The 26527-nt window shown below is 62.6% G+C and overlaps 3 protein-coding genes across 5 annotated transcripts; 2 read left to right on the forward strand and 1 right to left on the reverse strand.

The window, feature by feature from the left end:
- The first annotated feature begins 316 nt into the window (after positions 1–316).
- On the forward strand, positions 317–5144 carry CTSF (cathepsin F). 2 transcript variants are annotated; one of them, XM_058305129.2, is made up of 14 exons: positions 318–616; positions 794–892; positions 1202–1286; positions 1379–1440; positions 1544–1619; positions 2193–2306; positions 2417–2562; positions 2652–2748; positions 2826–2906; positions 3596–3715; positions 3791–3855; positions 3950–4040; positions 4447–4505; positions 4586–5144. In XM_058305129.2, the coding sequence occupies exons 1-14, from the start codon at positions 404–406 to the stop codon at positions 4658–4660; spliced, it is 1383 nt and encodes a 460-aa protein (XP_058161112.1). In that variant the 5' UTR covers positions 318–403; the 3' UTR covers positions 4661–5144. The 2 variants fall into 2 exon arrangements, with proteins under 2 accessions (XP_071074050.1, XP_058161112.1); XM_071217949.1 differs by lacking the exons at positions 1379–1440; positions 1544–1619 and having other exon boundaries at positions 317–616.
- A 115-nt stretch (positions 5145–5259) lies between these two features.
- On the reverse strand, positions 5260–18861 carry ACTN3 (actinin alpha 3). Of its 2 annotated transcripts, XM_058305128.2 has the most exons (21): positions 18650–18858; positions 15035–15149; positions 14795–14914; positions 13980–14066; positions 13810–13897; positions 12460–12538; positions 12303–12384; positions 11516–11601; positions 11119–11211; positions 10476–10706; positions 10200–10347; positions 9010–9160; positions 8471–8579; positions 8247–8387; positions 7870–8052; positions 7303–7437; positions 6900–7079; positions 6421–6567; positions 6264–6329; positions 5626–5784; positions 5260–5546 (listed from the first exon to the last, which is right to left on the reverse strand). In XM_058305128.2, the coding sequence occupies exons 1-21, from the start codon at positions 18797–18799 to the stop codon at positions 5388–5390; spliced, it is 2709 nt and encodes a 902-aa protein (XP_058161111.1). In that variant the 5' UTR covers positions 18800–18858; the 3' UTR covers positions 5260–5387. The 2 variants fall into 2 exon arrangements, with proteins under 2 accessions (XP_058161111.1, XP_071074049.1); XM_071217948.1 differs by having other exon boundaries at positions 14795–15149; positions 18650–18861.
- A 799-nt stretch (positions 18862–19660) lies between these two features.
- On the forward strand, positions 19661–26527 carry ZDHHC24 (zinc finger DHHC-type containing 24). The gene is made up of 3 exons (XM_004463619.5): positions 19661–20007; positions 21080–21357; positions 23633–26527. Exons 1-3 carry the CDS (start codon positions 19727–19729, stop codon positions 23926–23928), a joined length of 855 nt encoding a protein of 284 aa, XP_004463676.1. The 5' UTR covers positions 19661–19726; the 3' UTR covers positions 23929–26527.

Consider the following 26527-nt stretch of genomic DNA (forward strand, 5'->3'; position numbering starts at 1 on the left):
GCGATGGCACGTAATGCCCAACACGGTAAGCACGCAATAAATACCATTATTTTAATTCTCAGCCTGGAGTTCTTTCTCCTCCCCAAACAACAGCGCCAAGACATAAGAGGATCAGCCCAAAGCGGCGACTCCGAGCCACCTGTCGGCAGACAGGACTGGAATGACAAGTCAGCGAGCAGCTGCCCACGCAGCGCCGCGACCCGGAGAGGGTGAAGGCGTTCTGTGCGTGCGCCCCCACGTGCCGCGGGTAAGCAACGAGCGCGCAGGCGCCGCAGGCCGGCGCCCATTGGCCGGCGCCCCGCCGCCCCGGGAGGCTCGGGTCCGCGGCGCAGGCCCTCGCCGGCGCGTCGGTTGGTCGGCGCGTCCGTGCGTCGGTGGCCGGGCCCCGCGCTTTGCCCTCGCCATGGCGCCCTGGCTGCAGCTGCTGTCGCTGCTGGGGCTGCTCCCGGGCGCTGCCCCGGCCCCGTCGCAGCCCCGGGCGGCCGGCGCTCGGGGCTGGGGGCCGCCGCCCCCGGAGCTGCTGGGGCCCGCCCGCTTCGCCCTGGAGGCGTACAACCGCGGCCGGGCTGCCGGGAGGCGGGCGGTGCTGGCGGCCGTCCGCGGGCGCGTTCGCCGGGTGAGGACGCGCCGGGGGCGGGGGGCCTTGTCCGAGGGAGGGGGGCTCGGGCCTAGATCTTGGAGAACGGGGGGTCCTGGACAGTCGAGGGATCCACATCTGAAGAGGGGAACGGGGAGGCGGAAGGGTGGGCCGAGGGCGCAGCGAAGGAAGGGCTGAGGAGGCCCCTCCATCCAGGCGGGCCACGGGACAGTGTACTCCCTGGAGGCGACCCTGGAAGAGGAGCCCTGCAGAGACCCCACGGTGTGCCAGCTCCCGCTGACCAAGCAAACCTTGGTGAGTGACACGGCCCCTGTGACACCCTCCTCCCCCAGACTGAGTCAGGCAGCAGTTGGGACCGTGGGTGACATCAAGAAGGGATCTGCCCTCACAGCTACCCCACCCGGACAGATCTGGAGGAGCCGGTTCTCAGGTCTCGGGGCAGGAGAGCATGATGCTCTAAAGGAAGGGTGTTGGGGCTGATCCTCACTCCAGCATGGGGTGATGGACTCTGGGCTGGCCTCCATCTGAGGAGCCTCCAGCTCCACCTGGCCCAGCCCTTGCTCCCAACCCAGCCCCCAGACTGGCTTCCTCCTCGTCCTGCAGCTCTGCAGCTTCGAAGTCCTGGACGAGCTCGGAAAACACGTGCTGCTGAGGCGGGACTGTGGCCCAGTGGATACCAAGGTTACAGGTGCTGGGATAGCCCAAGGATGCTGGGATAGCCCAGATCAGGCCTCACTCAGGGTCCAGCCTGGATTTCTTCTCTCTTCCAACCCCATCCAGACAACAAAAACGATAGTCTGAATTCAGTCCTTCCACTGTTGAACCAGGATCCCAGGCCCCAGGTGAGGAGCCTGTCTGTCTGGGGTGCTGGGTGCTGCCTCGTTTCCCTTCGCCGTCCCTTAACCTGGAGTGGGGCTCCTTCAAACGACCCTTCTGCCTTTCTAGGACTTTTCTGTGAAGATGGCCTCCATCTTCAAGAACTTTATGACCACCTATAACCGGACATATGAGACGGAGGAGGGTGAGGGCCCCACCTTGGGTGGGGTTCTCCCCGTCAGATCAGGGCCTTCCGCCCAATGTGGCATCTTGGCGTCGGAAGAGGGGAAGGCCATGAGAGGCAGTGTGTGCATCTTTCTGGGTCCTCGTCCAGCCCGCCAGGACCAGGCAGCCACCCCGGGCACCTGCCCCTACTTCCATCTACTTCCCCTACTTCCGGAAACCATGAGTCTCCGTCATTCTTGGGCAGAGGGCAGATTCCCTCTGCTGCAGAGCCCCTTCCCCCTCCCGGGACCATGGCCCTTTCCCACAGCCTCCTGTCTGGCAATGCCCTTGGCAGCCCATTTCGGTTACGACTTTCATGCCTGAGAAGTCGCCACCCGTGTTTGGCCCCCAAAGTTGACCACACCTCCTACTCCGTCACTTGCAGGTCTGGTCCCCCACCCCGCCTCGGGGGGTCTGTCCTTCTTGAAAAGAGCTTCAGGCCTGATCCAGAGCCCCCATACTCCCTAGGGAATCCTCTGTCAGTCCCAAGCACCCCTCCTTTTATGATCTACCTGGGGCCCAAGCACGTCCTCCCGTGCCCCTTGGTCCTCAGAAACCCAGTGGCGCATGGGCGTCTTTGCCAATAACCTGATGCGAGCGCAGAAGATCCAGGCCCTGGACCGTGGCACAGCTCAGTACGGGATCACCAAGTTCAGTGACCTCACAGGTAGGGGTGGTGGCAACAGCCCTCCTGGAGCCTGGAAGGGACAAGGCCTGCTCTCACGGTCAGGGCTATTAGGATCTTCTTTCCCCACCCCTCGCCCCCTCCGCCCTCAGAGGAGGAGTTCCGCACCATCTACCTGAATCCCTTCCTAAGAGAGGACACCGGCCAGCGGATGCTTCCAGCCACGTTCCTCAGCGAGCTTGCCCCGCCTGCCTGGGACTGGAGGAAGGAGGGGGCTGTCACCGAAGTCAAGGACCAGGTCGGCCCCCGAAGGGGTGAGGGTGGGACTTGCGAACTGCACTGGGGCTGGCCAGGGGACCCGGCCCTGACCCTGCCTGTCTCCTGCAGGGCATGTGCGGTTCCTGCTGGGCCTTCTCGGTCACAGGCAACGTGGAGGGCCAGTGGTTCCTGAAGCGGGGGGCCCTGCTCTCCCTCTCTGAACAGGGTGAGCACCCCGCTCTCCCTGCGTCCCCAGCTCAGCCCCTCCGGAGGGCTCCTCGGGACTGGCCTTCTGTCTCCTAGAGCTCTTGGACTGTGACGAGACAGACAAGGCCTGCCTGGGCGGCTTGCCCTCCAATGCCTACGCAGCCATAAAGACGCTGGGTATGCCCACGTGGGAGCAGCAGGAGCCACTCCTCCCTCTGCAGGAAGGCGGTTTGATGAGGGAGGCACACAGACCTGGGTTCAAGTCTTCCTGTTGACCCTTATTAGCTGGGAGAGCTTGGGCAAGTGCAGCCCTTTCAGGGCCTCAGTGGCCCCATCTGGGAAATGGGTCTCGCCACGCCCACCTCAGAGTTTGCCTTGGCTAGCAAGTGAGGAAACGGATGTAAAGTTCCTGGCGCGTAGCAGGGCCTCCTGGTATCTCTGCTGCTTGGAGGTCTGTATTTCTATAACGCTGCTGCGCCAGGGAGCCGACACCGTGCCCTAGAGGAGAGGCATCGGCCCAGAACGGCCACTCAGCTCTGCGGTGGGCTGCAGTGACGGGAGGAGGAAGGGGTGGGAGACCGAGGCGGCTGTACAGATGGTCCAGGAGCCCGCAGGGGTCTGGGCTGGATCGGGAGCGGGGACAAGCAAGCCAAGGTCAAGAGCCACGGGAAGGCTGGGAGGAGTTCCATCTCGGCCACTTTTCTTGCTGGTCGCTGCCCCTCGCTCTGGAGTGGGGCTCTTCCTGGGGGGGCAGTGGGGAACGTGAGCCGCGTGTATGAGGCTCAGCACCGCACCTGGCTCGGAGAAGGCCAGGGAGCGAGCAGTGAACGGGAGTGCACTTATCTCCACCCTCCGCCACTCCCCAGGAGGGCTGGAGACGGAGGACGACTACAGCTACCAGGGCCACATGCAGCCCTGCAGCTTCTCTTCAGAGAAGGCCAAGGTCTACATCAACGACTCCGTGGCGCTCAGCAAGAACGAGAAGAGTGAGTGGGGCCGGGCCGAGGAAGGGTGGGGCCGGGGCTCGGGCGCCCCCTGATGCTGCCCCTCCCCCGCCGCAGAGCTGGCAGCCTGGCTGGCCACGATGGGCCCCATCTCTGTCGCCATCAACGCCTTTGGCATGCAGGTGAGGCCTTCGCCCGCCGCTCTTGCTCCACCTAGCTGCCTCCCCCCACTTCTCCACCGGGGAGTGGGCCCCCGACTCCTTGCTCTCCCCCCAGTTCTACCGCCACGGGATTGCCCACCCACTCCGACCCCTCTGCAGCCCTTGGCTCATCGACCACGCGGTGCTGCTCGTGGGCTACGGCAACCGTGAGTCCCGCTGACCATCTGTCTGCCTGTCCATCCCGGGCCCCAGGCAGGGGCTGGACCGCGGCCCGGTGGGGGACGGGAAGGCCTGGGAACCCTGCCTTTACTCCTGCCTTGGGCCCCGGGCCAGGTGGGCGTCACCCAGTCCCCCCCCCTAGGGATGGGAGAGCCGAGGCTGTGGGAGATGGAGCTCTTGGAGACTCCTGTCCTGCTAGAGGTGAGGGGGTGGGTGCCCTCCCCAGAGCCATGCCAGCCTTCCGTGCGGGCGGTAGGCAGGTCTGTCTGGCGTTCTGCCCTTTTCCTGGCACGGGGTAGGCCCACAGGAGATGTCTGAAGGGTGCAAAGTGCTTGGGCCCCTGCCTGGAGAATTGGGGACCCCTGACGCCCTGCGTCCCGCCCCGCCCCCCAGGCTCTGACATTCCCTTCTGGGCCATCAAAAACAGCTGGGGCACCAACTGGGGCGAGAAGGTGAGTGCCACCCACTGGCCCCGGCCTGCCAGCCCCCGGCCCGCCAGCCCCCTCACGCCCCGCCCCCCGCCCTCTGCCAGGGTTACTACTACTTGCATCGCGGCTCGGGGGCCTGCGGTGTGAACACCATGGCCAGCTCGGCGGTGGTGGACTGAGGCGCCCGCCAGCTCAGGACTGGTGCTGACCGGAGCGGCCCCTTCCCCGGCCTGACCTGCGCGTCCAGGCCCCTCGGCAGGAGGCCCAGCCGGCCAAGGGCGGGCACTGGGTACCCGGGGCTCAGGCCCAGCTGGGGGCCCTGGGGTACAGCCCCCTCCTCCCTCCCCCTGCCCCCTCCTGAGGTCCCCCCTGCACCTTGGTTGAATTGTGGTAGCTAGGAGGATCTTGGGGGGAAGGACGACGTCTCGGCAGCTGGCGCAGGGGCAGGACCCCGGGCTCAGGTGAGGAGCAGGTGGGGAGCAGGTATTCTATCTTACGCCCAGCTCTGTCCTCAGCAGGCTCTGCCTGCCTGCCCCGCTTTCCTCTGTCTAATGCTATAAATTTTCTGGTTCCCCCGGATTTGGGGACGGCGTCCCCTTCCACGTCTAGAGAAACTTGCAACCACCCATTTCTAACACTAATAAAGAGGTGTCCTGGTCCCCAGTGTGGTGTGATGCGGAGCTCCCGAGGGCGGGGCGGGATGTGGGGGCCCTTCGGGGTCGGGCGAGGCTGCTGGGGTGGCCCAGCTTCGACTCCAGGGACCACGAGGAGACGGGGAGCCACCCAAGGAGAGAGCTTTATTCAGAAGCCCCGGCCGGCCCACCTCTGAGGCCTCCGCTCCGAGTCTGCCCCAGGAGGCACCCTCTCTGCACCCGGCACGGGACCCTCGGGGGTGGAGGTCACAGGTCAGAGGTCACTCTCCCCATAGAGGGCGCTGGAGAAGGCCACGTAGTCCAGGGCCCCCGCCGGCGCCCCGGGCCCCTTGTAGGTCACCATGCGGCGGATGCAGTACTCGGCCTGCTCGGCCGGGAGCTCCCGCCGCAGCTCCTCGGCGGTGATGTAGTTCTGGGGGAGAAGGGGGAGGTCAGGGCCCCCGGCTCGGTTCCCGGCCCCGGCCCACCAGCCCCTGCCTGCCCGGCTGCACCTTGTCTCCGGCCAGGATCTTGAAGGAGGCCACGACCTGCTCGGCCGTGTCGGTCTCGGCGGTCTCTCGGGTCATGAAGTCGATGAAGGCCTGGAAGGTCACGACCCCGGCCGCATTGGGGTCCACCATGGCCATGATGCGGGCAAACTCCACTTCCCCCTGCAGGGACAGGCCCGCCACCGGGTCTGTGGGTGCTGAGGCCAGGAGGGATCCTGACGTCCCCTCCTGGGGGCTGCCCAGCCCGGTGACGAGGTGCTCCATCCTCCAGAGAGCCGGCTCTGGCTTCAGGAAGTCCTTTGCCTGAGGCTGAGGTCTGCCCTGCCCCTGGCAGCGCTCCCCGCCCCTTGCTCCTGTTTTTTTTTTCCGGGGCTGCACACACCTCCCCCCATGCTGTTTCTGTGAGGTAAACATGCTGTAAGCCCAGCCTTTGGAGTCTCACAGACCTGGGTTCAAATCCTAGCTGTGTGACTTTGAGCAAGTTAATTTACCTCTCTGAGGCTCTGGGGGATCCTGTCCAGCCCCAGTGGGTGTGATGAGGATTAGAGGAAACCGTGACAGTGAAGTGGGAGGTTCACAGGGGTGACGGGTAAGGAGGGGGGCGCTGATGGGACTCCTGGAAGAGGGCCAGGGGCACTCACCAGGTCGTAGCCCATGGAGATGAGGCAAGCCCGGAAGTCGTCTGGCTCCATCATCCCATTCCGCTTCTGTCGGTGGTGAGTGGCTGTCAGGCCCCGCCCCGGAAGCCCACCAGCCCCCCCGCACCCCCCACCCCCGCAGGCCTGGGCCCCTGCTCACCCGGTCAAAGTGGTTGAAGGATGCCCGGAACTCATTGAGCTGCTCCTGGCTCAGACCCTTGGCATCTCGGGTCAGAACCTGGTTCTCCACCTCGTTGATGGTGCGGGCGATGGAGGTGAGCAGCTGCTCCCAGCCCACCCGGATGTGCTGGGGGAGAGCAGGAGGCACCACTAGGTCACCTGGGCCTTCGCCCTCACCTGGATGCTGGAGGTTCCACCAGGTGACCCCCCCCAGCCCTTCCTGCCTTAAGTTTGGAGGTTATTAAGGAATGATCAGCCAGCCATGGCCAATTCTGGCCGGACTGTAGACTGCTCTGTGACCTGGACAGGCACTGTGCCTCTCAGGTTTTCAGTGTCTTCAGTGGGTCCATGGAGGGGGTGCTGGCCAAGCTGAACTGGGGACCCACTTGGGGCAGACGGGCTCTTGCAGCTGTGACTGCCTTAGCCTCCCGACCAGGGCTGGCCCGCCGGGCGCCGCACCTCCATGCTGTAGGCCGTGTGCTTGTTGTCGAACACCAGGCCCTCCTGCAGCAGCTGGTGGTCGCCCTCCAGCCGGTCGATGTTGCTCTTGTAGTTGATGATGTTCTGCTCTTGCTGCCGCAGCCCAGCCATCTGCTCCTCCAGAGAGCCCACCAGCCCTGCCGCCAGCCGGCCCACCTCCTGCAGGGGGACACGGGGCTGTGGGCACCTCGGCAGCCCCTGCCCGCCAGCCCTGCCGCCAGCTGCCCCACTTCCTGCAGGGGGTCGGGGGCTGTGGGCACCTCGGCAGCCTCTGCCTGCCAACCTTGCCAGCAGGTATCTCACCTGCGTTGGGACCCAAGAGGATGAGGGCATGACTCCCAGGGCCCGGTCCCCGGGTTGGCCCCACGCTCTGAGCCCTTACCTCCACCTTGCCCTGGATCCAGGGCCCGACAGCATTGGCCTGGGCTGCAAACTGTCGCCGGAGCCTCTCGTTCATCTGCTGCCGTGCCAGCTCCTCCTGCAGCGTCTGGTCCCGGCTGGGTACCAGCTTTCGGACCTGGGAAGGAGGGTGGCGGTGCAGCTCTGGGGGTTGGGGGTGGCTTTGAGGGGCGATGTGCGCTGGCTCTGAGCCAGACTGTCTGGGCCATGTGACTGGGCAAGTCATTCAGCCTCTCTGGGCTTCAGTTTCCTTCTCTGTAAAGTGGGGCCAGTGACATCATTTGTAACATCCATTGTTTTCTAAAGGATGTCTGCACACAAGACTTAATTCCACTTCACGTCAGTCTTGGCGGGAAAATGCTGCTGTTCTCGTCATTTTACAGTTGAGGCCAACAGGCAAGGTGACTTATCCAAAGCCACTTGGAGTCAGGGGCAGACCCCAGAGCCAAGGTGGTCTCTCCTCTCTATCTCAAGAGACGGGAGGTTTTGGGGGGTGGTGAGAACGAGCAGGACGGAGTGAGAGCAGAGAAAGGCCCGAGGTGGCACTGACCGTGTCCCACTTGCTGTTGATGTCCTGCGAGCTGAGGGCGATGTAGGGGTTGGTGGAGCTGGGCCGTAGCCCGTACGTTTGGCAGATCTTCTGGATCTCCCCCTGGATGCCCAAGATGGCTCCTCGCTCCCGGTCAGCCTCGGGCAGCGTTGCCTTGAACTGCTCGTGTGCTGTCATCAGGCTCTGCGGGTGACGGACAGGAAGCATCTGCCAATGCCCCCGCTCCCCACAGGCAATAGAATGGGGGGCACTGGGGTTTCCCTCCCTCCCCCATTCTCCAAGGCCTCCAGGGAGCTTCTCCCCACGGCCATTCCATCCAGGCCCCCCCAGCCACCCGGAAGCAGGGGGGCAGCCAGAGACTGAGGGCCGGGGCCCACCTGGGTCTCCTCCACTGAGTGCACCAGCCACACGTCCTGCAGGTCCTCCACGGCGCCGTCCAGCCAGTTGTTGAAGGGCGCCGCCCGCCGCGCGAACTCCAGCTGCAGCTGGTCGATGGTCTCCAGAAGCTTCTCCATCCGCTAGGGGCGTCGGGGACGGCGGGTCAGCCGCGGGGCGGGCCGGCGCCGCCCCCCGCCCCCCAGCTCTGCGCCCCCTGGCCCACCTCCAGCGCGTCGCGCCTCTTCTGGGTGAGCGTGCCCAGGTTGTCCCACTGGTCGCAGATGGCCTGGCAGCGGCTGTTCACCGAGGCCGCCTCGTGGTAGTCCAGCTCGCTGGAGGCGACAAGGGGCGGCCGTGGGGCCAGGCGCCCTCCACGTTCAGCCCCGACTTGCCCTCCCCGCGCAGGGACGCCCGCCCCAGGGGGCGAGGGGGCGCGGGCGGGGAGGGCGGGGCCTGGGGCTGCGGGGCCGGGAGCGGGGAGAAGGGGGCTCCTCTGAGGCAGAGACGGAGGGAGGGGGGACAGCAGGCCGGGCCTGCTCCTGAGCAGAGCGGCCAGGGAGGCAGGCTCCCAGGGGGTCGGGTCGAAGGTGGGCCGCAGGGGGCGGGGCCGCGGGCGGAGGGGCGGGGCGAGTGGGGCGCGCGGGACAGGGGTGCCGGGCGGAAGTTACCCAACCGGGAAGATCGGGGTAGTGAAGAGGGGGGTAAAGGGGGGCAAAGGGGCGCAGCGGGGGGCCCGGGGCCGAGGGGGCGGGCCGCGCCCACTTGAGCTCCTGCGCCAGCGCGGCGATGTGCTCCACGCGGTCCTGGTGCGCCGCCAGGTCGCTCTCGAAGGCCTCGTGGCGCCGCAGCAGCGCCCGCACCTCCTGCAGCGAGGCCGACTCGTAGTCGCGCTGACTCAGCATATCCTCCTTCCCTGCTCAGAGAGGCCGGGGCTCCGGTCACCCAGGGCGACCGCTGCCACAGCTGGGGGTTTGCGCCGCGCTGGGTGGCCGGGGCGGTCCCTCGCCTGTGAAATGCAGGTGACCACCCTGCCCAGCCTACCCTAGGGGTTTGCTCTGAGTCCCTACTGTGATAAAGTTAAGCGAAGCTCCTGTCCCAGGGCCTGGTCCCTAAGTGACATCAGCATCCCCTGACCCTGCACCCTCTGGGGTGACCCTTGGAATAGCTGTGGAGTTACTTGATGACGAGCTGCCCCCCAGCTCCTCTGTGAGCGTCCAGAGCCTGCACAGCACCTAGTGCTTGGTAGAGCCTCCGTGAATATTGGTTGATGAATGAGTATTAAATGTCCCAGTGCTTTGTGAATAATTATCACAGTTATGCACAATCATAATCAAACAGCAGCCAGCTATCTACTGAATGCCTCTACATTTTGCAGAGGAGATAACAGATTTAGAGAGATTAGGAGACCTTTCCAAGGTCACATAAGTGGCCATAAACTTAAGCAATTCTTATATCAAACCAGTGTTGTTCATTATGCCCATAATCGATCATTAGTGTTTGTTTCTAATTTTTAGGGAGGGCCCATTAATTTGTCAGATTAAAATCCCTGGCAGAATACAGCATGACTGTTTCATGTACAAGAGTGAAAATTTATTGGTGCAATATTTCAGCATCAGTATACTTTGAATGATAAGTAAAGTTGAGGCTCGTTGCCTTTGGAACCTGCTACACATTTCAGTGTTACAGGATATACTAAACAGTAGACCCATGGAAGGGTAGAGCCCAGGAGGGAGTTTAGGGGCTTGAATTTATAGATGAAGAAACTGGAGGCCAGAGAGGGGCAGTGACTCGTCCAAGGTTGCACAGCAAGCCAGAGTAAGCAGTGGGGCTAGAAATCTGATCTCCAGCATCCCTGCAGAGCACTTACCCCTGTCCTGGGCGTGTTACCAGGACATAGTCTCTCTTCCAGTCCCCACCCCAGGACAGAGGCAAGCCCCATAAAGTGTCCCTACCCCGGGTCCAGGTTTCATGCAGGGAGGCCTTCTGCTGGAACTTCTCGGCCAGGTGCTGCAGCCGCTGCAGGCGCCGGATCTCCGAGAGCAGCCAGTCCTCATAGCCCTTCTCCACCTGCTCCAGCCCCCGCCACGCGTTAGCAATGTCCTGCGGGGCAGGCAGAGGCGCCTTCCGTCAGGGTTCACCCATTGTACAGACGGGGACATAGAGCCAAGGTCGCCCAAGGGGGGCGGGGAGTAGAGCTGGGGCCACCGCAGCAGCGTGGCCGGGCTCACCGAGACCAGCTTGCCCTCGGAAGGCATGAAGGCGGGCCGGTGGCTTAGCCGCAGCTTGGTCTGCAGCGTGTTGAAGTTGATCTCCAGCTGGCACTTCTCCTGCACCCGGGGAGGCTTGTGCAGGCGCCGGTAGTCCCGAAAATCCTCCAGCTTGCGCTGCATGGCGCTCATGCTGGGCTCGCCCACGCGGTTCTCCAGCCACGGAATGGTGCGGCGGATCCACTCCAACAGCTGCCAGGGCCGGGCAGGGGCAGAGCAGAGAGCCTGGAGCCAGGCTGCCCCCCCAGGCACCCCTCTCTGCCCACACCGGGGCTGCGGCCGGAGGGCCCAGTGTCAAGCAGGGCGGGGGGGACTTTCACAGCTGAGGAGGACAGAAGGGGTCCCCCTAGTCACGGAGGGAGTGGGAGCGTTCATTTCTGAGACTGGAGCCGGTAGAGGTTGGTGCCGAGCAAAGGGCAAGGCGGTGGCGTAAAGACGAGGGAAGGGACGAGGGCCCAGGAGGTTGGAGGGACAGAAGGAGCAGGAGATGGGTGGGGACGGGCAGGAGGAGGCTGTGCGGAGGGGGAGGCACTGCAGGTGCAGGCCTGGGGTGAGCAGGGGTGAGCCGGGGAGCACGGGTGGTCCTCTCTGGCCCCCGGCTCACCTCACTGGCAAGTTTCTCGTATTCCTCCATCAGCTTCTCGTTCTCCTGGTTCACAGCCAGCACCTTGCAGATCCTGTTGGCGGCTGTCTCTGCCTAGGGGTGGGCAGGAAAACAAGCTGCCCGGAGAAACACACACACACACAAACACAGCGACCCCGGCCAGCCCCCAGCCAGCCCTTAAAGCCTGGGCAGTGCAAACAGGGGAAAGCACGGGGGTGGGGGAGGCATACCTTTTAGGGTGGGGAGGGAGCTTCCAGGCCCGAGGCCGGTGGCCCTGAGCTCCCCAGGGACCAAGCACGTGCAGCTGTGACGGTGGCCCTGCCACCCACCTGGAGCCCGGCACCCCGAATGGTGGGAAGCCGCGGAGGCGGCAGAGCAGCGGCGAGGCTGCCCTTACCTGCTCGGCGCCGGCAAAGGCGTGGTAGAAGCAGGAGACGTAGGTCATGATGGCCTTCTCGTCCGGCTTGGGGGTGTTCACGATGTCTGGGGGAGGGCAGCAAGGCGTCTACTGGCCCAGGCCCCCACCCAGGCGGCGTTCTCCCTCTGCCACCCAAACCAGTGGCTCCCTCTTCCCCGAAGCCCGCTCTGATCACCCCAGGGCCCAGCGACCTCCCCTCTGGGGGGCCGGGAGAGCCTGAGGGTGTGGGCGAGTGACCCTCAGGAGGTACCAGTCCACACTGCCTGGTGCCTCTGACCATCCCGCAACTCCGCTTGTCTGACTGTCTGTCTGTTCGCCAAATCAGGGGACAGCCCATGTTCTCTTTCATCAGTGCCCACAGATCCAGGGCGCCGGGCTCAGAGAATGTCTGCTGCTTCAATTGACTGAACTTCCGGCTGGGTGGCAGGGACCAGGGACACAGAGCAGCCACAGGACCTGCTCTGGAGGCACTTGCGGTCTTAGGAGACCAAAAGGCTCCCTGGTAGCCCAGGTAGCTGGGACACGAGGCAGAGGGTGGAACGGTTACCCAAGGGGAGAGGCCGGTTCCATTGGGTTGGAGAGGGGCAGGGGGACAGGAGAGAGGGGCTGGAGGAAGGGGCCTTTCATCAGGGCAGGAAGATTCTGACCAGGGGAGGACTGGGGGGAGCAGGGGATCCTGGGAGGAGTGTGGGGCAGGAGCAAGGGTGCGGGGTTGGCGCTTGCCGTTGGGTGAGTAAGCCGAGGCCTGGGCTAGGCTGACACGCACCTTCCGCATCCAACATCTTGGGGATATCCAGGTATTTCTCCGCCACCTCGAAGGCAGTGTTCAGGTTGCCGATGGGGTCATCCTGGAGGGGGGAGAGGTGAAAGGTCAGCTGAGGGCAGAGGCTGGGGAGCAGGAGCAGGGGGTGGCAGAGGCCTACCTTGCGCAGTTTGGCGTAGTCGATGAGGTCGGGGCGGTGGCGGTGGATGAGAGCACAGAGGGCCAGGCCGTCCTTCCAGCTGACAGAGGAGTGGGGGTGGGGGTCAGGCCCTGCCTGACCCCTGTCCCCGTAGGGCAGCCTCATCTATAAAACGGGGGCTACTCATCACTGCCCACCTGCCCTGCAGGTCACATTCTGTCCTCTCCCAATCCCTCCATGGCTCCCAGGTACTTCTGGACTCAAGTACAAATGCCTTAGCCTGGCATTATTTTTTTAAAGATTTTTTATTTTTTATTTATTTCTCTCCCTCCCCTCCCCCCCAGTTGTCTGCTCTCTGTGTCCTTTCGCTGTGTGGTCTTCTGTGACCACTTCTATCCTTATCAGCGGCACTGGGAATCTGTGTTTTTTTTTTTTGTTGCATCATCTTGTTGTGTCAGCTCTCTGTGTGTGTGGCGCCACTCCTGGGCAGGCTGCACTTTCTTTCACGCTGGGCGGCTCTCCTTACGGGGCGCACTCCTTGTGCGTGGGGCTCCCCTACGTGGGGGACACCTCTGCATGGCAGGGCACTCCTTGCGCGCATCAGCACTGCGCATGGGCCAGCTCCACACGGGTCAAGGAGGCCCGGGGTTTGAACTGTGGACCTCCCGTGTGGTAGACGGACGCCCTAACCACTGGGCCAAGTCTGCTTCCCTTATTTATTTATCCCCCCCCTCTTGCGACTTGTTCCTTTTCTTTTGTTGTCTCTTTTCTGTGTCCATTCACTGCGTGTTTTTTCTGTATCTGTTTGTCTCCCTTTGTTGCGTCATCTTGCTGCACCAGCTCTCCGTGGCGCACGGGCCGGCCTGCCTTCACACGGAGGCCCCGGGACACGAACCCAGGGCCTCCCATATGGCAGACGGGAGCCCAGCTGACTGAGCCACAGCCGCTTCCCCTTAGCCTGGCATTTGAGGCCCATCATGACCAGACTTTGACCACGTTCTCCAAGCCCATCCCAATTCCTTCACACACCCTCTGCTTAGGTCAGACCAACTGCTGGATGCTTTTGGCCTCTAGGCCTTTGCTGATGAGGTTCCCGCTGCTGGACTGCCCTTCCAGGCACGTCCCAGGTGCTCCCTCCTCCAGAAATGCTCCCACCCCTCTGGATCCAATTCCACTCGCACTGCCAAACATTTCCTGGGTGCCTCCTCCTTTCAGACACTGTGCTAGGAACTTGGCGGTGACGTCTCGCTTCCCCAGGGCCGTGTCCCTCACTGACCAGAGTGGGCCTCGAGGGCGGGGCCCGCGTCGGGCTCCTCTCTGCGCCCAGCACCCAGCAGGGGCCCCAGGACGTTGGCCGCGTGGAGGACAGACCTGGTGTGGAAGTTCTGCACGTTGACGTTGCGGTACGGCGCTGTCTTCCGCTGGCACCACAGCAGCAAGCCTTCCTTGGCCGAGGTTTCTGGGGGGGATCGGGGCGGGAGCATGGGACGGGGGGCAGTCCAGGGTCACCCCCTCGCCCTTGCGCCTTCCCCAGTACTCACCCTCCACAGAGATGTCCTGGATGGCGAAGCGGAGAATGATGGTCCAGATCATGCCCAAGGTCATCTTCAGGTTCCCATCGACGATCTCTGCAGGGCGGGGGGCGGATCCCGCCTGGCAGTTAAGGCCCCAGACTGCCAGCCTCGGCTCACCTTCCCCTGCCCTGCCCGGCCCTACCCTCTGGCGGGTTGCCCATCCCAGGCAGGCACACAGCAGGTGCTCAACAAGCATCTATTGTTATTTAAAAACGATTTGTTGGGAAGCGGATTTGGCTCAACAGATGGACCGTCATCTGCCTACCACATGGGAGGCCCGCGGTTCAGGCCCCGGGCCTCCTGACCCGTGTGGAGCTGGCCCACGCGCAGTGCTGATGCGCGCAAGGAGTGCCCTGCCATGCAGGGGTGTCCCCCGCATAGAGGAGTCCCATGTGCAAGGAGTGCGCCCCGTAAGGAGAGCCGCCCAGCATGAAAGAAAGAGCAGCCTGCCCAGGAATGGCGCCGCACACACAGAGAACTGATGCAGCAAGATGACGCAACAAAAAGAGATACAGGTTCCTGGTGCCGCTGACAAGAATACAAGTGGACACAGAAGAACACACAGCGAATGGACACAGCAGACATCAGAGTGGGGGGGAGGGAGAGAAATATATAAAAATAAATCCTAAAAAAATGATTCGTTGAACACTTGCTAGGTACCAGGTCTTGGGCTGGCAACCTGGGCCCATTTGCTTCTCCCAGTCCCTCCGGTGACGCAGGGCTGAGGGTCCCCACGGTAGAGATGAGGCTCCCAGAGGGCCGGGCCCCCTCTGCCGGCTCACCTTCGGCCCCGATGGACACCAGCTTCACCCCCTTGCTGGCGATGAAGTCCAGGGCCTTGTTGACATTGGCGATTTTGTGGAAGCGCATCTTGCCTTTGTCTGGGCGGGGCAGCCTCTCTCCTGAGTGTGAGAGGCGATCAGGATGAAGGCACCCCCGAGCTGCCCCGTTCCCCGGGGTCCCCCCAGCTCTCTGGACTCCCTGGGGTCCTGGGGTCCCGGGCGCTGGCCGGAAGCCCTCACCTGAAATGACCTCCAGGAGCAGCATGAGTTTGAGGCCGTTGCGGAAGTCCTCTTCGATGTTCTCAATCTGCGTGCCTGCCTTGCGCAGGTGGGAGTTGCACCAGGCGGTGAAGGTCTGGGGGGCAGAGGGCAGCGCTCAGACCCCCGGGCTGGGACTGGGCGACGTGGGGCGCAGTCCTGGCACCTCAGTCAGGGGAGGGCTCAGAGCCCAGACACCCTGGATTCCAGTCCCGGCTCAGCCACTGACTTGCTGTGCCTCCTGGGCCAGTCCCTTTCCATCTCTGAGCCTTAGCTCTTCTGGGAGGGCGGAGTCGGAGCCTGGGGCCCACACAGTTGTTTCTTGGGGTGCCCCACCTGGACAGCATCCCAGCCTTGGCCGCTGCCAAGCGCTTAGGAGGATTTAGATGATTTCCAAGCAGATGCTCCGCGGTGCGGGGCCCCCCAGGCTGGCATTACAGTGCGGAGTGAGCCCGCCTTTGTAAAATCTGGAACGTTTCGGGGCTGACACCTGTCTGGCTCTGAAAGGCTCTGCCTGAGTAGACTGTGCACCTGGGCTGCAATGAGCTACGACCCCCTAAAGGACGGTGGCGAAGCGGCCTCGAGGCAGGCCTGGGGTGTGCAAGTGCTCGGCACCACGGAGGACCTGCCCGGAGCTTGGCGGGATGCGCGTGGGGACACGGGACTCTGTGCGGGCTGGCCCTGGGGCCCCGTGCACAAGTTCCCACCAGCCTACCAAGCCCCTGGATCTGCCACAGGCTGCAGAGTGTCCGTGACGGCAGCGTGGACACCAGTCCCTGCTGAGCTGCTCACTCTGAGTGACCCGGGGCCAGCCCCTTGCTCTTTGGGGGGCTCAGTTTCCCCACTTGTATAATTAAGGGCCCATAATGTCTCAGGGCCTCCTTCCCCTGACTGGCAGCCTTCTAGAACTCACAGCCTTCCCTCACCACCCGGTGGATACTTCTGAGGGGTGACCCTGGACGTCCTAGGGAACCCTTGCCCTCAGCCAACTTCCCTGTCTCCAAGCAGCTTTCCAGATGCCCTGGGGCTGGAGCTGGAAGATAAGCCTTTGAGTACTTGTGGGGTTGTGGTTAGTTGGGTAAGGTAGTGAGCTTCCTGTCTGCAGAGGTGTGTAAGTGGGTGCTGGGTGCTACTTGATGGGACCCAGGTCCGGGAGAGGGCAGTGGGATTCTCTGCAGCCCCTGCCCGCCGAGTCTGCCACGGGGCAAGGGGCAGGCAGGTCTGGGTGGGGCCTCCAGGGCAACTCCCGGGCAGGACAGGGCTCCGGGAGGAGGGGGTTCGTGCATCCCACAGACGTGACTCTTAAGAAGCGGTCCCTGCCCTGAAGGAGCTCACAGTCAAGGAAGGAGAGTCGTGTTTGCCTGAGAATGGAGGGGGTCACATGTGGGGGAGTCTAGGGGAGGGCTCTTCTGGGTCAGGTGCGGCCTCTTGGGCAAGGTGGATGTTGGATGAGAGCTGCAGTGCGAGGGCAGGAGCAGGCCGGGCAGAGAAGGGCAGCCAAGGGCAAACAGCAGCTGCGGGTGGGCCTGCACCTCTCTGGGCGCTGCTGGGATGGAGCTGGGGGTGTATAGGTGGTGAGAGGCAGACCGGAGGGGCAGCAGGGGCCAGGGCACGCACGGTCTTGGCTGCTAAGCCTGGGAGTTTGAACTTGATCCTGAAGGCAAGGGAGAGTCAGGGAAGCTTTCAGGCAGGGGAGGGAGGTGGGCTGAACTGTTTTAGAAAGCTCGCCCTGACCGCAGAGTGGAGACAGATGACTTGGCGAGCAGAAGGGAGACGCAACGAGGCAGTTCCTGGGACCGGCGTGGCAGTGAGGGGGATGAGGAAGCCTCAAGTAGGAGAGAAAGAAATGTTTGTCCCCGGCCCCCAGGCCCTCGGGCTGCATAACCATCATGGTTTCGCTTGGCAGGGACTTTTTATTGTCTCCTGCTGGGTCCCTGGCTCCTGAAACAGTGCTTAGCAAGTAGGAGGGCGTCCCTGAGAAATCTTTATCGAGTGGGTGTTTTGCTTGAGGTTGAATGCGGAGAATCGAGGCACTGGGTGGGAGGAGGGGGACTGCTCCAAGCCCGTGGGTCCCTTGGGTAGAGAGTCCCTGGGGAAAGAGAGCACAGAGGGGGACAGGGAGGAGGGGGCGCTTAGGCTGTGCACAAGGAGGTTTCAAATATTGTGATAAACGCTGTTGGATACCAAAGAAGCTGAAATGTCCAGGCACGGGGGACGCGGATGGATTTACGGAGCAGCCGGGATGAGGGGACAAGGTAGGTGGCTGTAAGTTGGTTTGGAAGGATGTTCCTGCTGTTTCCATTGACAAAGGCTGGTCACAGACTGGCACGTGTCCTACGAGGGGCAAGTGAGCCTGGATCTGGGAGAGGCCTGGGCGGTTGGGGGTGCAGGTAGAGCTGTTGCAAAGCAGGTGGCAGCTGGAGCCAGGGGCAGGGAGGACATTACCGGGAGATTGCCAGACCCGGGGACCGCAGCCCAGGGACCGCAGCCGTGCCTAGGGACAGGTGCAGGAGCAGCCTGGACGGCACCCCCAGCTAGTCAGCTGAGCCTCCTGGCCCAGGGGTCATCTGTCATCTGACCAGAGGAGAGGCTCTGATGCTCAATTCTGGGATTCTCAGATTCAGCCAAGTCCACTGAGCGTCCCTGCCCCGGGGTCCTACATCCTCAGCAAACGCGGAGCAGGGTCTCTTGACGGCATGGCACCTCCCTGCTCCTGGTCTGCCACCTCCGGGCTCTTCTCGCAGCAGCCTGGATCTTTGTCCCTTTGTGGGGCCCAGGGGTCCTGCCTCCTACGCTTGGGAGAGTCTGGGGTGAAAAGAGCTCATGGAGAAGGGTGGGGGCCCACCTGCCCTACAAGGCTGGGCCTGGGTGGCAGCAGCCCATGTGCCCCTCTCCAGCTCCCCGAGGCGCTGCCTCAGCACGAAGTGTCCATCTGGCTGGAGGGTCAGGTTACTGCGTAAGGGGACCCGGGGCTCCCCTGCGCTCCAACCTTGTGGCCTTTAAGGCAGGCGCAGGGCCCCTGAGTCAGAAGGGGGAGGGGTGGCTTGGGGAAGAGTGGGGGTGTGGCAAGGGGCAAGGCTCCTCAGGTTGGGGGATCCTGTTTCCCCCAGTATATGATTCGGGAATTGGGGTAGGGTGACTCTGGACTCCAGCCTGGAGGGTACAGGCGAGAGGATGGGGTAGGGCCCGGGATGGCTCCCCGCACCCCCATTCCAAGTCCAGTGGTTGCCTGGCCACAAGCCCTCAGGGTGGGGCCCGGGTATATTTAACTGGAGTGGGGGGTGTGGGAAGAAGATTCTTCTTCCTCAACCCCCCGCCCCCCAAACCCCGATCTCCAGGGCTTTGCCCAGCCCATTTCCCCAGCAGTGGGTCCGGAGAATGAACCCTGCGGGGTGGGGACCCCCGAGGTTTCCTTGGCACCCTAAAGCCGTCGGTCGTCTCTTCCAGGCCTGCAGGGCAGCTGAGGGGCTGAGTCCGGGCGGGGTGCACGGTCCCGGCTCGGGGCAGGCTCGGCCTCCGACCTGCCCGGACGACAAAGACCCCCCGCCGGGCCCCGCGGGCCTCAGTTTTGCCGCCGGGAAACGGGCGAGCACTCACTTTGCGCTGCTGCTTCTCCCAGGCCGGGTCCAGCAGCAGGTCCCGGTCCCAGTCCTCCTCCTGCTCCATGTACTCGCCGCCCCCGCCGCCGCCGCCCGCGAAGGGCCCCTCCCCGGCCCCCAGGCCCTCGGGCTGCAGCACCATCATCATCCCGCTCGGCTCCCGGCTCCAGGCTCCGCTCGGCGCGCTCGGCGAAGCGCGGGCCGCGTTAAGTAGGGCCCGGCCCAGGCCCGGATCGAGTTCGCGCTAAATATGGGGGAGGAGGGAGGGGCCGGGAAGGGGCGAGGGCGCTGGGGCAGGAGCCAGGCAGGGGGCTGCGCGGGGGCCAGGGGACTGCGAGCTCGCGGGGCGCTGAGGTGGAGCCCGTGGCGGAGATCCGCGGTTCGCTGTGTGACCTTGGGAAAGCCACGCGCCCTCTCTGAATCTGTTTGCTCGTCTGTGAAGGAGACCGCCACCAGAGCGGTGGCTGCAGACCGCCCCAGGGGCTGCCCTTTGGGCCTCCTCCGCTCCCCCTTCCAGCGCCCGGCTGGTGGGAAACAGGGCAAAGGGGAGCCCTGTCCCTATTTCCCAGTCGGAAACGCCGAGGCGCCGAGCTGCTCTGAATGTTTTCTGGGGTGATGAGGGGGACACTCGAGCCTGGGGAGGGGCTCCGAGCCAGCTGGATGGCCCGAGGCAGGGCTATTAATATCGGGGCGGCTCGGGGGCCCAGGGGGAATGTGCTGAGCAGGAACCCCCGACGCCACCCGGGCTGTAATTCAATCGCACCGGCGCCGCAGCCCGCCGGGGCGGGGCTTGCACGGGGGCGGGGCTTATACGGGGCGGAGCCTCCGTGGGGCGGAGCTACGGCGTAGCGGACGAACCCCGGCGCTAGCGCCAACGGGATTCCGAGCCGCCCCGCGGCCCCTTCGGCCGTCCAATCACGTCTCCGCCCCTGCCGGCGGCTCCCTTTGGGGCTGAGCGCGCGCCCCGCCCCTCCCGAGCGCCTATTGGCCGCAGCGGACGTCCGTCTTCCGCTCTCCCCTCCCCAATACGGAAGCGGCCGGGTCCTGGGGATCTGACCGCGGGTGGGTCGGGGCCATGGGGCCGCCGTGGGCGGCGCGGAGCGCGGAGTGGGCGCCCGCGCGGCTGCCGCTGGCGTTCACGGCGCTGTGGGCCGCGGCCGTGGGCCTGGAACTGGCCTACGTGGTGGTGCTGGGGCCCGGGCCGCCCCCGCTGGGACCCCTGGCCCGCGCCTTGCAGCTCGCGCTGGCCGCCTTCCAGCTGCTCAACCTCCTGGGCAACGCGGGGCTCTTCCTGCGCGCGGATCCCAGCATCCGGGGCGTGATGCTGGCCGGCCGCGGTGTGGGCCAGGGCTGGGCGTGAGTGGGGCGCGGGATCCGGTGGGGAGAAGCGGGAGCCTTGACCCGGGGGTGGGGCGCCGGGGCCTGATATGTTAGAACCCCATTACCTTAAGATCCGGGGCGTTAGAGCCAGAGAACTCCTTTAGAACCTGGGATGATAGCGCCAGGAGGAGTGTCATTCACGCACACAGGTATTTATTGAGCACATACTATGCGCTAGGCGCTGGAGATAAAACGTTATAAAATAGATTGCTGCTCTCTTGGAACTGATTTCAACGGGGGGTAGGCCGACCATGAACTATAGGCATAATGAATAAGCAAAGTATGTTGAGTGTAGAAGGTGGTAGGTGGAATGGAAACACAAAGTAGAGCAGGATGAAGCGGGTGCAAGTGGCAGTTTTAAATAAGTGGTCAAGGTGGGCCTCATTGAGAGGGTGGCAAAGATTTGAAGGAGGTGGGAGTTAGCCACGTGGGATTCTGGGGGAAGAGTGTTCCTGGCAGAGGGAACAGGCAATGCAAAGGCAGTTATGTGTCTGCCATGTTCTGGCAACAGCAAGAAAATCAATGTGACTAGAGTGGCATGAGGGAGGGAGAGAGAGATTGGGATGTACGGAGGTCAGGCCCCGTAGGACTTTGTAGAACATTGAAGGCTTTGCTTTTTAATGGGAGTGAAATGCAGAGGCAATGGAGGGGCACGACTTGGTTTTAGAAGGATCAGTCTGGCTGCTGGGATGAAACTAGACCAGGAGGGGACGAAGGTGAATCAGGAAGACCAGTCAGGAGGTGACTGCAATAATTTAGGGGAGAGTTGGCTGTGACTTGGACTAAGCGGTGCCAGTGAGGGAGTAGAGAAGTTTGTTCCTGGATGTTAGAGGCTGGAGAAAGGTCTTAGGATGGTGATGTTAGAGCCGGAAGGGACCTCAGACCTGCAGTGCTGGAGCTGGGGAGCCTCGTGCCACCCCCAAGTGACCTGTGCAGGGCCCGAGGTTCAGTGAGGGCCAGTGGCTATTCCTGCTTGCTGCCATGGGCTCCGGGGCTGGCCCTGGGCATGGTGCAGTAGGGGGCTGACCCCATGGTGCCTTCCCTGCAGGTACTGCTACCAGTGCCAGAGCCAGGTGCCGCCGCGCAGCGGGCATTGCGCTGCCTGCCGCATCTGCATCCTGCGTCGGGACCACCACTGCCGCCTGCTGGGCCGCTGCGTGGGCTTCCGCAACTACCGGCCCTTCCTGTGCCTGCTGCTCCACGCCGCCGGCGTCCTGCTCCATGTCTCGGTGCTGCTGGGCCCGGCCCTCTCGGCCCTGCTGCGAGCCCACGCCCCCCTCCATGCTGCTGCCCTCCTGCTGCTGCCTTGGCTCATGCTGCTCACAGGTGGGGAGCCCGGTGGGGGGTGGGGAGTGGGGCTTGGCTGAGCGGCAGAGGTGTGGGGGGCCCGGGACTGCCCTGGGAGAAAAACGCATTCTGGTGGGACGTGGTCTTTCTGACGAGTTCTCCTGGCAGTCCCTTGGGATCCCAGGCCCAGGGGCATTTTGGGGGAGGGGGGCAGGGCAGCATGGTGGTAAAAGACGGTACCTCAACGCAGGTACGAGTTCTGCCTGGGAAAACCAGGGAAGCATTCCAGGAGGTGTTGTAGAGCCAAAAAGACTGGTGGGAGTTCAGGAGGGGCGATGGGAAGGGAATTCTAAGGGGTGGGGAGGGGAGTGGCTCGAACAAAGATGTGGAGGCTGGGCAGGGAAGTAGTGAAGTGGTGAAGGGAGCTTGATGGGAAAGGGGGGGGCGTTTAAAGGTAGGAAGGGGGTTAGGAGTGGATGGTAGAGGGCCTCGAATGCTGTGAGGACGGTCCTTATTTGACTGGTAGTGGGGAGCCAGTGAAGGTTACAGGCAGGGTAAGTTCTATCATTGAAAGTGGTGAGGAAAATGCGGTGGGAGGGGAAGACGTGTATCAAGAGACACCACCACCCAAGCAAAAAGCCACACTGGTCTTCTGTACTCTCTGCCCCCCACTTCTACCCCTAGAATCCTTGGGGCTTTCTCTCCCCTGATGTCTTACCCCAGACCGTGCTCTGTAACCTTGCTTTGGGGTGACTCAGCTCCCCGACCACTCTGAGCGACCCCTGCTCCTCCTCAACCTGTCCAAGCCCAGCTCTGTCCCAGGGACCCCCCTCCCTGCTGTCTTCCTGACAGCCCCCCTCTACCCTCCACTGGGACTCGCGCCCTCTGGCTCCACCCCCTGCACCCCACCTCCTGGTGGTTGCCAGGGCCTCCCCCTCAGCCCCTGGAGACCTGGCCTCCAGCTCCCCGACCTCTCAGTCCTGGCCCCTGTGAAATCAAGGGTGCCTTCACAGTGCGTCCAAATGGCCAATCAGCGCCCTCGCCTCCCGGCCTCTTGACCCCTCTCCCCCTTTCACTTCCTTACCCTAATCCCACGTCCACACGCTGGTCCTCGCTGGATCCCAGACCACCTCTGACATCACCCCCCCAGTCGCCCCCTCCCTGCTCCCCACCTCCTCTCTGTCCATCTCTCCCTCCACGTCCCCTGCTTCACGGGCTCCCGGACAGCCACTGGCTTCGGGGCCTCCCCTCTCGTCCCCCCCCAATTCTCTGGGCCCACGTCCTGCCAACATCTCGGACTTCCTGCCTCCATCTTCCTCTGTGACTTCCCGGCCTCCCTGCAGCTGCCCGGGCTGCGGGGGGCTGCGGAGAGAGGAACGCGGCATGGCGCGGCCAGTTAGAACCGTGATGTGTCTGTGGCCACTGACCTCGGTGGGCCCCCGACCCGGCCATCTTGTCCCCCCTATGTGTGCTCCCCTAACAACTACAGTTCTAACCTTCCCCACTCCCCTGTGCTCCAAGCGCCCCACTTCTCCTGAAACTGCACAGCAGAAACAGAAGATATGACATGGGATGGCCAAGACTGCCCTGTCCTGCAGTCCCTGAGCCTGCCTGCCTGTCCCCCACCAGGCCTGTGTCCTGTGGTGATGGGGGAGGGTTGCCTGCCTCCCCGGGTCCCCTCTGCTGGCTTCTTCTGGGTTTCCCTGCCTGCTGTGATGCTTCTCTTCACCCCACCTCCTCTCGTGCCACCTTCTTGCCTTCTGTCCACAGCCCTGCTTCTCGAAGGACTCGCCTTGCTCACCTCCCGTCGTGCCTCAGCCTGCTCCCGCCTGGCTTCTGCCCCCACCTCTCCTCCGAGACAGTGCTCTGTCTCCACAAAACCCAGAGGGCCCTCTGTGCTTCTCTTCTTGCTTTATGGGACCCCTCAGCCTCTCCCAACTGCTGAGCCCCCACCCCTGGGCCCCCCGAGGCAGTCCTCTGGGGTTTCGTCGGTCCTTTTGGCTTCTGTCACCTGTCCCTAAGGACCGCGTCCCTCGGTGCTCGGGGCAAGGCACCATGTTCATCGCCCGTGACACCGCGCTGCTCCCTAGCCCCTGCCCGGCACACAGGAGGTGCTGCCCCAGGAGGTGCACGACTGACAGTGGGGTCTGGGGCAGGGCTGGCCGGGGACGAGTGACTCAGCGTTTGCTGAGCGGGGGTGGGGGGTGAGCCCCGCGTCCGGCCGAGGGTAGGGGCGCAAAGAGGCCAGGAGCCGGGCTGGGGGCGGGCTGGGCCTGGCCGCAGCTCCCCGACCCCCTCTGTTCTCTCCCGGCAGGCAGAGTGTCCCTGGCGCAGTTCGCCTTGGCCTTCGTGACAGACACGTGCGTGGCGGGGGCGCTGCTGTGCGGGGCCGGGCTGCTCTTCCACGGGATGCTGCTGCTGCGGGGCCAGACCACGTGGGAGTGGGCCCGGGGCCAGCACCCCTACGACCTGGGCGCCCGCCGCAACCTGCAGGCGGTCCTGGGGCCCCGCTGGGCCCTCGTCTGGCTCTGGCCCTTCCTGGCCTCCCCCTTGCCAGGGGACGGGGTCACCTTCCAGAGCACAGCTGAGGAGGGACTCGTGGCTTCCTGACTCCAGGAAGAGCTGGGACTGTCCGGGGTCGGGGGACGGGAACTCTAGAGGGGCTGCGTGTGGCCCCGAGTGCCCTCAGCTGCTCGGTGCCCCCTGCCAGCTTGACTCAGCAAATTGGGATCCCTTCGGCAACTGCAGCCCCCTCCTTGGCCTTGCCCCGGCCCAGCTTGGACTCCTCCACTCCGGAGCCTGGGCCTGCCGCTCGGCCTGTGTTGGCGGCCCCCAAGGGCGCTGGCGGGGCCCACCAAGGGCTGCTGGGCCAGCCTGGCTGCCCCTTCGCCAGGTTAATAAATGGCCTCCTGGTTCTTGTGCCCCTCTGCCTCCGCTGAGTTTCTGGCTCCTCACTTAGTTGCCTGGGCTCCCGTTTCTGGTTCTCCCGTTATCAGGCCTGGGAACCAGGGGATGTGTGCAGGCCCGAGGCCGGGCTCTATCCCCTCTGGCCCTGGTGGGGTGGCAGCGGGGGGCACCCGCGGGCCAAGGCGGCATTGTTGAAGTGATCCAGGGGATGAGGAGCCCAGGTTCTTTCCCAGGGTCAGAGCTTTATGGTTAGAAGCATTTGGAGAGCAGGTGTAGCTCAGTGGTTGAGCACCTGCTTCCCACATACAAGGTCCTGGGTTCAATTTCTAGTACCTCAAAAAAAATCCCCAGCATTTCTACAATCACAGTTTCCTTGAGTCTCCCTCCAGCTCACCTGGTACATCGGGCAGCAAGTGTGATCCTTACTTTGTGGGTGAAAAACTCAAAGCGCTCAGTGTTGCTATGATAAGATCATGGAGGAGTTAGGATTTGAACTCACGTCTTTGTGCTTCACCGTTGCACAGTAGAAGGAAGGAAGAATCAAGGCAAAGCAATTAGCTGGGGATAGCCAAGCACCTGTGAACAATGCATGTTGAGAGGGATGAGCCTGCTTCTCTCTATCGACTCTTCAGGAGCTGCTTGCTAAACATTTTTATTGAACATCTTTATGGTAAGAAATAGAGACTTCCAGTCCAATGTGGCAGGTGCAAACACACGGGTGGACCTTGCTTCCTCTTGAAATCTCATGAAAATAGTACTAGATGGAGGCTTGTTTATTCTTTGAGCTGGGAACTAGAAGTTGACGTGTTCCCTGAGGGAGAGGCCAAGAGGCAAGCTGAATTCCCCCGCCCCCAGCCCTGGAGAGGCCCAGGGATTCCAGCAGCTCTGTGGAAGGGGAGGGGAGGCCTAGGGGAGAGTGGGGACCCATCTGAAGTCTGCGGCAGGAGCAGTTAGGGGTGCCTTTCCCCGAGCTTTGCCCCATACCCTTCCCTGCTGCGGGGAGAGAGAAATGGAACCAGAGCAGCTCTGGGTCCCAGGGCATCGTGGGAAGAGGGAGGGGTCAGGGCCAGGCCCAAATGGGGATCCAGCGAAAAGACTCCAGACACTGGTGCTGAGGGGTCCTCAGTGACATAGCAGGCCTATCCCCCAGAAGCCCCTGGAGCAGGCCCCCTCTCTGACCCCCTGCCCACTGCCCACTGCGGCTCCAGCTGCGTGGCACCATCTAACAACTTCAGGAACGTCGTGTGCAGAGTGCTGGGCAGGTGTTGGCAGATGCTTCCTTTTCCCTCCTCTGCCCCACCTCTCTCTCCCCCTCTGGAATATCTTATTTCCCTGACTTACTGGTGATAAGAAAATATGTGTAAAGAGAAGCAATGAATACCCTTATGCCCTCCACCTGTGCTTAAGAAATGGAATATTACCATTTCCTTTGCAGTCCTGTAGGGAAAACACAGCCCTGTCTCAATCATTCCGTTGCTTTGTATTGTTTTTGGGTTTTTTAAAGATTTCTTTTTATTTATTTATTTCTCTCCACCCCCTCATGATTTTGCATTTGCTATGTCTGTTTGTTGTGTGCTGGCCTTTTTAGGAGACACCGGGAGGAAACCGAACCCAGGACCTCTCGTGGGAGGGAGGTGCCTAATCGCTTGAGCTACCTCTGCTCCCTGCTTTGTTGTGCCTCTCATTGTTTTCCTCCTTATGCCCCTTGTTGCATCAGCTTGTTGCATCAGCTTGCCATGCCAGCCCATCATATTAACTCGCTATCTTGCTCATCTTTAGGAGGCACTGGGAACCGAACCCGGGACCTCCCATGTGGTAGGTGGGAGCTCAGTCGCTTGAGCCACATCTGCTTCCCCAGGGTTTTGGATTTTATATGAATGGAATCATACCACTTTATATCTCCTGTGACTTGCCTTTGGCAATCACTGTTATGTTATTAAAATTCAACCTAGGTTAATGCATGTAGCCATAAGGCATTCCTTTTCCCTGCTGTAGTGATCTAAGTGAATCTATACAATTTATTTCTCTATTCTCTCCTACTCGTTTTCTCTTTCCCTGTGTCCTTTGGGAATCTTCTACTAAGATCTACTCTTGGCCTTTGTTATTCCATACCACTTTTAGAATTAACTTGTCAAGTCCCATCAATAAAAACCTTTTTGAAATTGTGAATGAAATTGATTGAATCTATAGAAATCAGTTTTGGGAAAACTGGCATCTGTGGGAGATTGAACTTTCCAGTTCGTAAACATGGTGTCTCTTGCCACTTAATGTTTTCCAATAAAGTTATGTATTTTTTCTCATA

Source organism: Dasypus novemcinctus, chromosome 10, assembly GCF_030445035.2.
Source record: "Dasypus novemcinctus isolate mDasNov1 chromosome 10, mDasNov1.1.hap2, whole genome shotgun sequence".
In the NCBI taxonomy this organism is placed as follows: domain Eukaryota; kingdom Metazoa; phylum Chordata; class Mammalia; order Cingulata; family Dasypodidae; genus Dasypus; species Dasypus novemcinctus.

Bases quoted from the DNA above. Each gene is read 5' to 3' on its own strand.
- CTSF (XM_058305129.2), top strand. From the start codon at position 404: ATGGCGCCCTGGCTGCAGCTGCTGTCGCTGCTGGGGCTGCTCCCGGGC. The intron at 1,287-1,378 runs GTGCTGGGATAG...AACCCCATCCAG, and splicing joins AGTGGATACCAAGGTTACAG to ACAACAAAAACGATAGTCTG. The intron at 2,907-3,595 runs GTATGCCCACGT...GCCACTCCCCAG, and splicing joins CGCAGCCATAAAGACGCTGG to GAGGGCTGGAGACGGAGGAC.
- ACTN3 (XM_071217948.1), bottom strand. From the start codon at position 18,799: ATGATGATGGTGCTGCAGCCCGAGGGCCTGGGGGCCGGGGAGGGGCCC. The intron at 14,067-14,794 runs GTGAGCCGGCAG...CCCGCCCTGCAG, and splicing joins GGTGTCCATCGGGGCCGAAG to AGATCGTCGATGGGAACCTG. The intron at 9,161-10,199 runs GTAGGGACACTT...CTCTCTGAGCAG, and splicing joins GCATGAAACCTGGACCCGGG to GGAAGGAGGATATGCTGAGT.
- ZDHHC24 (XM_004463619.5), top strand. From the start codon at position 19,727: ATGGGGCCGCCGTGGGCGGCGCGGAGCGCGGAGTGGGCGCCCGCGCGG. The intron at 20,008-21,079 runs GTGAGTGGGGCG...CCTTCCCTGCAG, and splicing joins GGTGTGGGCCAGGGCTGGGC to GTACTGCTACCAGTGCCAGA. The intron at 21,358-23,632 runs GTGGGGAGCCCG...CTCTCCCGGCAG, and splicing joins TTGGCTCATGCTGCTCACAG to GCAGAGTGTCCCTGGCGCAG.